The sequence below is a fragment of the Alligator sinensis genome, unplaced genomic scaffold, assembly GCF_000455745.1.
Source record: "Alligator sinensis unplaced genomic scaffold, ASM45574v1 scaffold1348_1, whole genome shotgun sequence".
Classification (NCBI taxonomy): Eukaryota; Metazoa; Chordata; order Crocodylia; family Alligatoridae; genus Alligator; species Alligator sinensis.
This window is the reverse complement of record NW_005843437.1, coordinates 70,181-82,089: the sequence shown is the minus strand read 5'-3', so window position 1 is coordinate 82,089 and position 11,909 is coordinate 70,181. Positions and strand designations below refer to the sequence as shown.

The 11,909-nt window shown below is 48.3% G+C and overlaps 1 protein-coding gene across 1 annotated transcript in view; it reads right to left on the bottom strand.

Annotated features, from left to right (window-relative positions):
• Window positions 1-11,909, bottom strand: part of LOC102372031 (myeloperoxidase-like) — a 96,878-nt gene that overhangs the window by 38,384 nt on the left and 46,585 nt on the right. The window contains exons 2-3 of the mRNA XM_014527332.1: window positions 8,098-8,191; window positions 3,135-3,310 (exon numbers count right to left, since the gene is read on the bottom strand). Of these exons, the coding sequence (XP_014382818.1) occupies window positions 3,135-3,310; window positions 8,098-8,191 (270 nt within the window). The remainder of the gene's footprint in view (window positions 1-3,134; window positions 3,311-8,097; window positions 8,192-11,909) is intronic.

Sequence of the window (11,909 nt, the reverse complement as noted above, 5' to 3'; positions counted from 1 at the left end):
TGCACAGCTCCATGGGCATGGCCCTCCAGCGGCAGTGACAGCACGGAGAGGTTTTGTACGCAGCAGCAGTCTCCACTGGCACGGCTCCACACATAAGTGGCAGCAGCCACCACATGCGAGCCCCTTCTGCCCCCAGCCATCATCCCTCGCCATCGCTGAGGAGTCGGCCACGGAGCTGTGCAGCCAGTCACATGCAAGCCTCCCCCTACCCTGAGCAGCTGGCTAGGTGGCATGCGTGCCATGCATTGCTTGCCCACAAAGCCCCCTGCAGAGGGGCACCCCTGCCTGCAACCCCACCTCCCCCCCAACCCTGCACCTGGCTGCGATGTCCCAAGCCCCACCTACCTCTAGGCTCCAGGGGCGCAGGGTGAGGGCGAAGGGTGAGTCTGGGCCTGAGCCCAGCCTTGGCTGACTCAGAGGCTCAGGCCCTGCCCTTCCCCCTCTCCCTCCCCCTCTGGGTAGGGCTGGGGATTTCCCACCCTTTCTGCAATCTGCTTTTGCAGGCTTGTTCTAGCCTTCGTGAGCTCTTTGCAAAAGTAGAGTTTCCGCAGATTTCTCTGCTAAAAAGGGAAAAATGTGTTTTCTCCGATAAAAACAGGGAATCCGTGGTTTTCTCCATTTTTCCATGGGAAACGTTATAACTATCCCTGGGGCATCATTTGAGAATGTGACAGTGAGAGAGCAGGCCAGCAGGAGAGAATGATACTGATTTGGAAGATGCAGCAAACATCAGTGAGGAGAGAAATGACAGATATGGAGACTCTAGACGAAAGCCACAACACGTTGTTCGTGCTCAGGCCGACGGCCCTGCACATTTCAGTGTGTTGTGTGCACTGGTCAACTACCACTGTTAAGACTGAGGGAAAGAATGGGTGCGCCTACATGTTACTGTATGGTTACATTGCTATGGCGCCATGCTTTAGTATTTCCTTTTGGTAATAAAGCATGGCACAGTATGGGCGGTCCCTGCACCATGTATGCAGCACATGGTTAGATTTTGCCACTACGTCACCACAGTGGCACACCATACCCAGGGAGTGTGCCGCTACAGTGACGTAGCGCAGCATATGGCGATGTAGCGTATTGTTATGTTGCCGTAGGGTGATGTGTAGACGCGCACAATGAGATGGATTCTACAGCCTGGGGATTAGGTCATTCACATGGGGTGTGGGAAAGTCGCAGGCCAGTCACGGTTCTAATGAATATTTAATTATGCTAAACAAAGTAGAACAGCTTCCACAGGAGAATGAGAGGTGCTCACCCCAAAGCTGCTGGGGCATTTTCCTGCAAGGTGGGAGACCTCAGCTGAGATCACACAGAGAGGGACCCTGTGTCTCCCATGTCCCTGGTAAATGCTCTAACTTCTGGGTAATGGAGAGAGATGGCACTATCACTAAAGCATTTGTGCTGGGCCCAGTTTAGCAGCTGTGCTATAAGAACAATGACTCAATCCACGTGAGTGGATGAATTCTGTTTCTCCTCTCCTGCAGAGGCTCGAGCACTGAGGTACTCCAACCTGTGAGGACTAGGTGCCTGTGCTCAAAGGGAGATCTAGATTTTGAAAAGTGGTGGGGAGGATGCATTATCATATGCAATGCAACATATTTCTCTCTGGGTAAAAAGAAACTAGAAGCTTTAAATGTTATGCTAGGGGCATAGAGCTGTATTATTCAGTTTACAATTGAAGGAAAACAAGAATAACTTCATGGAATTAATTGGTATTGGTTTGCTACGTGATATATAAAAAGACAACAAACTATGTACAAAAAAAAAGCCAAAAGATTTTTTTTTTAGTTATCTTGGCATTAGAATTAAATGTCAAATCTTTTTTTAGATTTATAGAACAAAATCTAGCCTTCTTGACAATGCATCCAATGCTTCACTGCAAGTTATGTCCATACCTTAGTTGATATTCATCCGAGTTAATGTTTCCATATCTTAGTTGACTTTTTAGCTAGGGTTAAAAACAGCTTGTAAGGCTGTGGATTAGGAGCTACATTAAGAGATCAGGTAATAGGAAAACTGCAGAAGCAAGAATAGCTTGATTAGTGGAACATCAAGACCATTAAAAATAAAGGAGTGTCCTGTGGAATGAAGAGCTTAGACAGAACCAGGTAGATTACAATGAGCCATGGCATCAGTTGATACTTTCACTGCTGCCTGAATAGAAATGTTACTGCCACTGCCAGGCAGTTGGCTTTAAACTTTGGGTGGACCAGGAATCAAAAGGGGTGTGTGATTACCACTTCACCACCACCCCTTGATCCACCTAGCTATGTTCCTTACCAGCAGTAAACAGTGGGGAATTTAGAGCCCTTCAGGGTCAGGCAGCAGCTGTGAGGTGGCTTTGAGGATCTGAACTTGAGGCTTAAGTACCTGAAATGGCTATAAGGTGCCTACATTCCCTCCTGAGTTCAAGCCTGCCTTCCTAACAGGGAAGCCAGGAGGGCAGGAATAGTGCTGGGTTTAGGCTTAAGCTACTTAAGCTACAGTTTAGGGCCTCACAATACGAGGGACCTCTAAATAAGAGAAAAAAACCTGACTCAATATCAAGTTTTATAATAATCAGTTGGTAGATAAATGAAATCAAGGAGATATGGAAAAATGTCTCTCCAAATATGGACATTTTCATTCAAATATGACAAAAATATACATATATATGGCTCCACAGTTATTATTCATATTGAGTTAATAAATCTGTGAAGAAATAAAAATAATTCATCTTAAAATTTCATGAAAATCCATTTTCATGGATTTTGTGGATTATTTTTATCATATGGGGCCTCTTAAACTGGATATAATTTAGGGCCTCAGCACCTCATAATCCAGCACAGGGCAGGGAGCAGACTTCTGCTGGAAATGGTAGGAGTTATATCATGTGGGATGCTTAACATGAAGTGGGAAATGAAGCAGCAAATAATCTGTTGGGATCAATTCTGCTGGGACAGTCTAGGGACTGTTAAACTAAGAGATGGGCTCCATTCCCTGCATCTGCAATTCTGCTGGCAGTTCACATGTTTTGTCAGGAAGGGGCTTTGTACACCTGGCTTCCTGGTAATGTAGATACTTCAAATACTACCCTAGAGCAGAATTGCCACATAATGTAAATATTTACAGTTCTGTACGCACGTTACCTGTGATATTGAAAGGTCTCTTCATATTCTGCTGTAGCTTCTTTTTCAGGAGACTCAGGGTGGTTTCCATGTAATCAGCAGATCGAATTGCTGATCTGGTCCCTGCCACTGGCTCTGTTAAATGTTTTAGGAAATCTGATGGATTGACTTTGTCTTCCTCCAATGCCTGCTTTGATCTGAGAAGAAAGGAACTCATGAACTGGCACCTCATTTACAGTAACCTGCAGCTCAGCTCCCTAAAAGGAGATCTGTACTCTTGTGCTTGGCTTGAACAAACTTTCCACATAAGTTATGAGCTGAGCTCCAGCTTCAAACCAGGTCATATTCATTGCTCTAACCAGCATCCTCCTGGTTTCCAGGATTTTTCTGTATTGGGGATACATAATGACACGCTTCGGCCCATTCTTGGCAAACATTTTAGTGCTTTCTATATGCGCTTCCTACATTGCAATATGCAGAATTCTGTTCACATCTATGAAGGTTTGGGCAATCATTACCAATATTCTGAATTATTAAATTTAATATGTAAAATATTTTAAAGTGGTGAGATTTATGCTGCTCTACAGAGGAAGAGGCTTTCAGTTCTGTCCCTAAGAGATCAAAAATTATCCAACTGTCATTAATATACTTTACACAATATGAAACGCAGGGTGGAGAAAAGCCATGGGAACAGGGCCAGAACTCCCTAATGGCAAGGGCAGCATCTGTTTTATTAAGCCATACTCTACCTGGGTTCTCTCTTTTTGGTATCACATCTCTCTCCCTCCTGGCTGCCCAGTGGACCAGCTTCAAAAGAAGGGTTAGAACAGGGGTAGGCAATGTTTTTTGGTTGGAGTGCCAAAAAACACCACAATGCCTACTTCAGAAGGTGCCAGAGTGCCAGGATGCCAGAAAAACAAAATGAGGGCAAGGAAGACATGGCAGGATGCCCTGCTTGTGCCCTGTGGCCCCCACCCAAAGCCCCTGCCCCACAGCCCTACTGCCCCTTGCCCCCCACCCAAAGCCCCTGCCTCACGGCCTAGGCTCTGTGGCTGCCAGCAGCTAACCCGGCTCTGGGTAGCTGCTGGAGCCTGGGATACTCCCAACAGGGCTTGCAGCATCCCAGCTGCCTGCTGGGAGCAGCCCAGGATCCCAGCTGGCAGCAGCTCCCCAGAGCCGAGGCCAGCTGCAGCCAGGAGGCTCCAAACAGCTGTGCCTGGCTCCGGCATCAGCTCCGCACCACTGCATGCAGGCATGCCTCGGAGCGGGCAGTGGGCCTGAGGCAGTGCAGCCCTGGTCTCTCTCCCACTCCCGGCATGGAGGTGATGAGCCCAGCACAGCTGTTTGGAGCCAGCCTGGGCTCTGAGCAGCTGCAGCAAGCAGCGGGCAGGCTGCAAACAGCTGCACCGGGCTGCACAGCTCTGGCATCATCTCCATGCTGGCGGCGACTGCATGGGCACCTCAGGGCGGGCTGCGCTGCCCCGCTGTCCTGCCTGGTGGTCAGAGTACTCTGCTGGGAAAGGGAAGGTACAGGTTCTAAATCCATCTAAATGTAGGTGATGTAAAAACTTTGTCTCCACTGCTTGGACAAGAGTTCTTAGGTAAGTCCAAAGGTGTGGGGGGGCTTTCTCCACCATCACTTTATTCCTAGAGGATTCTCCTCTGCCACAGATGAAAACAGAATCCAAAATATGTGCAAGCAGCAAAAATCGCAGCTGTGAAACAACATAACATGTCACTTGGGTGTGATAAAGTAAAAGTGGATTTAATTCCAGGTGTAATACAGAATTCTGTGGCTCTCATTGCCAACTTCCCACCATGGTGAAAACTGATCCATTGTTCCTACACTGTATTCCACCTTGGATCTAGTTCTAAACTACCACAGAGTTTACTGTAGCTTCATTAGCAGCCTCTTGTATGAGGCTTTTTTAAATGGCAGCTGCATTATTCCAGCTGGTCCAGTCATGCTCTATTTAGCTGTCACTCAAATAATTCTTCTAAACTAGGTATGAGGAAAGAGTTTCCATTACACCTTCTTTCAGTTGTGTTCTAGTCATCTCTTCTCAGTCATAGTGATCTTTGAGAACAGTGCTGGAGGAGAGGACATTTTAGGCATAATTAAAATGTAGGCAGGAAATAAATAGTTATCCTTGCTGGAGAATTGCTAGAGTGCTTCTTCAGCAAAAGAATTCTCTCGAAGCCAGCAGGAAATGTATGAATTTATCAGCCTTCTAGGAAAGACTGTCAGAACAGGCTTATCAACTGAACTGCACAGTGGTCAGAGACCACTTGTAAACTCAGCATCCAGTTTCCCATCTCACATGATCTTCTCTGTGCTCTGGTCCTCTCTGTAAAATAGAGATAGCATTTCCCCATCTCACGGGGGATGAAAATGCTGCTGGCCACATAGGTACCTAGATAGAAGCTGCCCACATAAGCATTGCTTCATTCCCCAATCCTCTGATCCCTGTTATATTTGCCCAAGTGTAACAAGAACCAAAACAGCCACTGGCTTAGGCCACAGTGCTGTTGTGCATGCCACTACAGAATATTTTGAACATAAAGTAAAACTGTGATTTAGCAGGCTGGAGCATGCTCAGCTCAGACAGTCTTTACAACTCAACTCATTTCTTTATTTTCCTGGGCACACCTACTTCCCAGGAAATACCAGAACATAGATCTTCAAGTCTGTAAAAAAATATAAACATAGCCCATCCAGGATGACCTCAGTCCTGGGCCTTCTCCCAGACCCTGAGAAGGTGACTCCAGCTCTCTGCTGCTCTCTCAGCCCGAGAGTCTTCCTTCTCTTCCTCTAGAGTGAATTCCCTGGTACGGTACTGCTGCTTCCAGCCTCACAGCTTCTGGGTCTCTTCCCAGATCCCAAGAAAGTGCATTGGTCCAGTGTTGCAGCTGGTAGCCTGGCAACTCCCAGTCCAACCCTACATCTCTCTCTCTCTCTGTTGGGGTCTTTCCCCAGACCCTGAAATCATACCCTAGTCCAGTATTCCAGCCACTAGCCTGGTAGCTCTCTCTCTAGCTCCTTTCCCTGGGAGCCTTTTAACTTCCCTGTGTGCCAACTAACTATTCCTATGAGCTGGTCCAGCTGGGCAGACATGCAATCAGGTCCTACTGTCTGCAGCTGGGCTGTAGCCCCTGGAAACCCACAAGCTGCTACAGTGTGATGTGTGCAACCTGCTACCAGCCTGTACAAGCCTGTTACATATGAAGTAGTTGCCTTCAGAAAATTCAAAAGACAAAGGTTTAAGCCTAGATTCTCGTGAGAACATTCAAATATCTCAGCGATCTCTCTGCTCCCGACCTCAGGTAAGGATTGCCAAGGTTACAGTCACATAGCTAAGCCCTTAGGAGTTAGGAAATGCCCAAGTGAATGTGCTCCACGAATACTCTTCTGCCTTGGGCACTCCCACATGTCACTGCTACTTCTCCATAATTCATCATATTCATGGAGCACACTGCTCTGACCACATGCTAATTAACAAGGTATTACCAGCTGCCACAGAATGTATAAAAGGCCCCATCCATCCAGGAAGAGCACACACCAACTGCTGAAGCTTCCTTAGCCTGACGAAGGGTTTTTGAACCCGAAAGCTTGCTTAATAACTATTCTCCAACCATTTGGGGTGGTCTAATAAAAGATATCAAATTCACCCAAGGAACCTTGTCTGCCTAAAAGTCCCCAGAGCACTTTCAGCCCCTCATACATCTGCCAGCAGAAATTTTATGGCCCCATTGTGAGGGTTACATAGGCCCTTCAGTCCTTCATAATGGACACCAGGTGGACTGAACCCTAGCATGGTCAGGCCGAGTTTGGTGGTAGTCACCAAGCAGCTGCCTTTCTTTTCCAAGGTGAGGACCCACAGAGATGTCAAAAAAAGAGCTTCCCAAGCCCACAAGGGGGTGGCAATGCCCAGGAACAGCCAGAGAGATAGCAGCGGGAAGGGAGGAAGTAGGACCCAAGAAGGGAAGACTCCCCACAAGGATGTGACCCTGTATGAAGGGCTGTCCAAAGGCTCTGTTCTGCCACTCCCGTTAGCTTTCCAGGATCTTTGGGACCCGTTGGTACCCAAAACACCCATGTGGGAATTCCACGTTTGAGGCCAGAGTGGCCCCTCTGACCCCCTGGCTCCATTGTCCCCCTCCCCCAGCTTTCTCAGCTGGGCCTCCTAGCCCCATTGAGCCCCCCAGTTTTGCCCTTGCCCCAGTTCTGAGGCCCTTGCCCTTGCTCTTTGCATAGCTCTCAGCCAATCATGGAGACTGGTGCCACTCAATGTCATGTACACAGTAGTGGGGGCTGGATTGGGCAGCCCCAGCACACCCATTGGACCAGCTACTGTCCTGTCAGCACAGAGCCTAGCCAGGCCTTTGACTTGCTGGCAGTGGAGGAGTGGGCCTACATATGACCATGTTCTGTGCTAGAGGATTAGCTTTCCTGAACTTTGTCAGATTATGGGAAGAGGGCTCTAAATTCCCCTTACTAACATGCCCTGCCTCCTGCTTTCCCTGTTAATGTCAAGGGAGAAATGCACCTCACTGATCTCAGGAACCACATGAACCAAACAGACAGGCTTTTAAGGAAATGTGAGCCTAGCCCTGCTGAGCTAATCAAGCCACATCAAAACTAGGGCAGACTCAGAAGCATGGGTGACTAGTGCCTCCTGTGTCAGGGTGGGCACATGCCCCCCGAGAGGCCAGTCAGCGACCGGGGGGAGTCCCCCCCATCGCCAATCTTACCAGAAGTGCCAGCGGCACTTCTCCTGGTGCCCCCACTCTCCAGCCAGCACTCGCAGGGGGGCACCAGTGCTCCCACCTGCCCCCCCGCCCATCACCTAAGTGGGGAGCGCTGGCTGTCAGGGGGTGCACCAGCACTCTCAGGGGGTACACATGCATTGTTCTCCCTAAATAACATCTCCTTTTCCCTCATTTTATTATAAAACTGTATCCTTTGTATGGGTAACAAACTCACCTTTTCCGTGCATGCTTATATGCTGCATCCACCAGCTGCTTGGCTTCATTAACGCTACTCAGAATGGCTGGAGCTGACAGTACCTCTGGGATATCTAGCCCAAAGAGAAGAATGTTCAGAACATGAGGACGACTCACTGCACAGAAGGAAAATAGTTTTTCTTACCTCACGCTTTCAATCTACAAGATTACCCCTCGGGCACTTAAAGCCACACCTGAGTTTGGATTAATACTCTAAATATTCCATTTGAATGGCTGTTCAGTGGTAAGTGATAAATCTAAGACCTAATAAGGCTCACTAGTTTAAAAAAAAAAGTGATGAGGAAGTATGTTCAGTTCACAGAGTGCTTGGCTCTCTAATTTCTTGAGAGGACTGGGATGCACTCAAGGAAGAATCGTGCCAGGCTGTAGTTTCTGAGAAGGGCCTTGTACTTCATTGGCTCTTCTTGCTTTCCTTCTCTTCTCACAACACCCATGCTTGGAATTTCCTGGGATCTGAAAGCCCAGCAAGCCGAGACCCAGAGCAGCTCTTCTTAGCTTCAGCCTCTGCTACCAGACAATATACCACCCAGTATTTCCAGTCCCAAGGGTTCGACAGTCACAAGCCAGGTCAAAACCTCAGAAGAGGTTTATAGTTTCTGTGTTGAGAGATCATTTGCCTTCTGGTTTTTGAGCTTCTGAAGCTTCTCATAACCACTTTTGGCATGCCTGGACAAGTGCACACGTGTGTTTCCCTGGGGACAAATAGCACCATCATATATGTGTGTCATTGCTAGTTGTCCTCAGGGAATGCACCTGCACACGTGCTCTGGCACGGAGCAAATTGCCCTGGGTCGGGTAGGGGAGGCTGGGGCCAGCTCCTGGGCTGGCCCCAACAGCCTTGCCTGGGGTCCTGGGTGTCTCCTTGGGCTCCAGGAGGTGATCTGGGCATGTGGACCCTGGCTGGCAACTGAAGCATGGCTCTGGCTGGCCAGGCTCTGGTTTCAGGTGGCACACATTGCTGCCACATGCGCCGTGCCGCTTTTTTTTGGTGTTCTTTTTTTTTAATACCGGGGTTTCCCGGTATCTAAATTTGGCTCTATGCTGCAAACACATAGTGCGGAGAACCAAATCACATGTGTGGGGTGCGTTTTGTGGTACCTCCAAAGCCTTCGAGGTTCCACAAAGCTCATGTGCGTGCTCATGTGGATGTGCCCTTTGATTTTACAATTTAACCTGAAATCCAGATCAAGTAGTTAAGGGTCTTGTTAAACATTGCTCTTTGAGCTATTCAAATGCTGATCAGTGTTTGTGCTAGCTCTAGTTTGGAACAATCACATGTTCAAGCTAGCAAGGGCCTTGAGGACTAAAAGATAAGAATCCCCCGCTCTGCCCCTCCCCTCCCTTCCAGGCTTCCCCCTGACCCCTGCCTCTCAAGGCTCCCCCTGTTTCCTCCACCCCTAGAACTAAACCCTGTCCCTCAGGATTCCCACATGCCCCTGAGGCTCCCCCCTTCTTCCTCAGCCCTTGCAGCTCACCTGTGCCCCCTGTGTCTGCCATCTTACTTGTGGCTAGCTGCCGAGCCCAGAAAGTGGCAGCAGTGGCAGCTAGGCAGGCAGGCTCCCCTTCCCTGCTTGCTCACCTGGGACAGTGCTGGCAGCCACAAGTGGAAGGAAGCAAGAGAGGGAATCTGAGTGAACTGCTTGGGGGAACTGCTCTCAGTGGGCACTGCCATATATCTTATTCAGATGAGCTGCACTAACCTATCCTTGTGGTAAGTTCCCATCAGCATTTTTGGCACCAGGGGAGGGTGCTGGAGCTTGCTCTGGTCTCTCTGAGGGCTGCCCCAGTATTACAATACCTCCAAAGCTGGTGCTTGCTCCCTTCTGGGGGAGCAACTGCCCCCTTGTTTTAAGGGCCCCCCCACACACACACACAAAAGTTCCCATCAGCATGTTTGCCCATTATGGGCCATGTATTTTATAGTCATGCTAAGTGTTGTCTGCACTTAATCAACTTCAAAGTTGGTTTCCATTATGGAACACATACTCAGACAATGTATTTAATTCAGCTTCTTTGTGTGCAAATGTAAGATGAGGGTCTTCTTTCCCCGTGCTGATTGGCAGGAAAAACCTCATCTTGTATTTGAGTAAATATGGTAATAAGTGACAGGTTTAAAACTAACAAGCGCAAGTTCTTTTTTATGTAATGTATAGCTACCATGTGGAATTCATTGCTACAAGACAGATAACATAGCAAGGTTCAAAAAGGGACTGGAGAAATTCATGGGTGATAGATCTATTTAATAGCTATTGAACAGAATGGTGGAACATGTTTCCTCCAGCATCAGGTGAGTGCCAAGAGGGCCATCGGACTGGGAAGCAGCAGCCGGGGAAGGGGACATTTTTGATTGAAAGGGGGAAGGGACAGTTTCCCTCCCCACCCCCCGAAATCTATACCTGTTACTGCACAGTTAATCTACTACCTGTTTTTAGAAGAAGTAGGCAACTGTCCAGTAAACTAATCTACTGCATAGTAAATGCTGCACACGTGTAGACAGTGATGCTTTACTACACAGTACATTAGTCTACTGCACAGTAAAGCATCTCATGTAGACACACCCACAGCATTACTTCTACAAGTAGTCTGGAGATGCGTGGCTGACAGTCTGAATGAGGCCATTTGATTTCAGTCCCACTAGGAGTAAGGGAAGTTTTGAATAAGGAGAAATGAGAAAGGTTGAAGCCAGGAATGAAGATTACCCAGAGCTTTTAATATTTTGAGCTCCTCCAGACTCAGGCTGAAATTCTTAGTATCGACAGCACAGCTCTGCCTGCATAAGATGCTGTTTCTCTGGCTTTACTACTACTGGTCTGGCATTCTTCACAGGAATGCTTAGGCAGATGTGGAGGGGCTGGGAAGCTTCACGTTTCAGAGATGAGCAAAGAATAGGAGTGACAGAAACATGCCCAAGCCATGAGCAAAACTGAAGAAGTGACAGAAGCAATGCCAGGGAGGATCCGGTGGGGAGGAGGAGGAGGCTATGGAAGAGCTGAGGGCAAAGGCAAGCCCCTGAAGAAGTAAATGAAGAATGTAGAAGTAGCTAGGGAGAAAGGAAGGGGCTGGATGTGTTCAAACCCCAGGGTGTTGAGGGGTGGCAGGGGTTATCGCGCAGCCCCCGGCATGGCTTTACGAGCACTTGTGGTGCTCTGGCCAGGTGCTGGACAACTGAAAGAGGGCCAATGTGGTCCCCAGCTTTAAAAAAGGGAAGAGGGAGGACCTGGGCAACTATAGGCCCATTAGTCTTACTTCAATCCTGGGGAAACTCTTTGAGAAGATTAATAAGGAGCATCTGTGATGGGCCAGCAGCAGGGATCATGCTCAAGGGAAACCAGCATGGTTTCATTAGGAGCAGGTCCTGTCAGACCAACCTGATTGCCTTCTACAATCAGGTCACAAAATCATTAGGTGTCGTGGTGGATGTAGTCTTTCTGGACTTCAGGAAGGCCTTTGATACTGTCTCCCACCCCGTTCTCATTAAAAAGCTAGGTGACTGTGACACTGATGCCTACACAGTCAGATGGATTGCAAATTGGCTGAGGGGTCATACTCAGAGAGTGGTTGATGGGGCAATGCGGTGAAGAGCAGCCTGTTTAAATTCGCAGACAACACCAAGATTTGGGGTGAGGTGGGCACACTAGAAGGGAAGGACAGATGAGAATAGGATGGGGTTTCATGTAGATAAATGCAGGGTGCTGCACCTTGGGAGAAGGAATCCACAGCATACATACAGGCTGGGGAGTTCCTCTCTTGAAAGCACAGAGGCGGAACGGG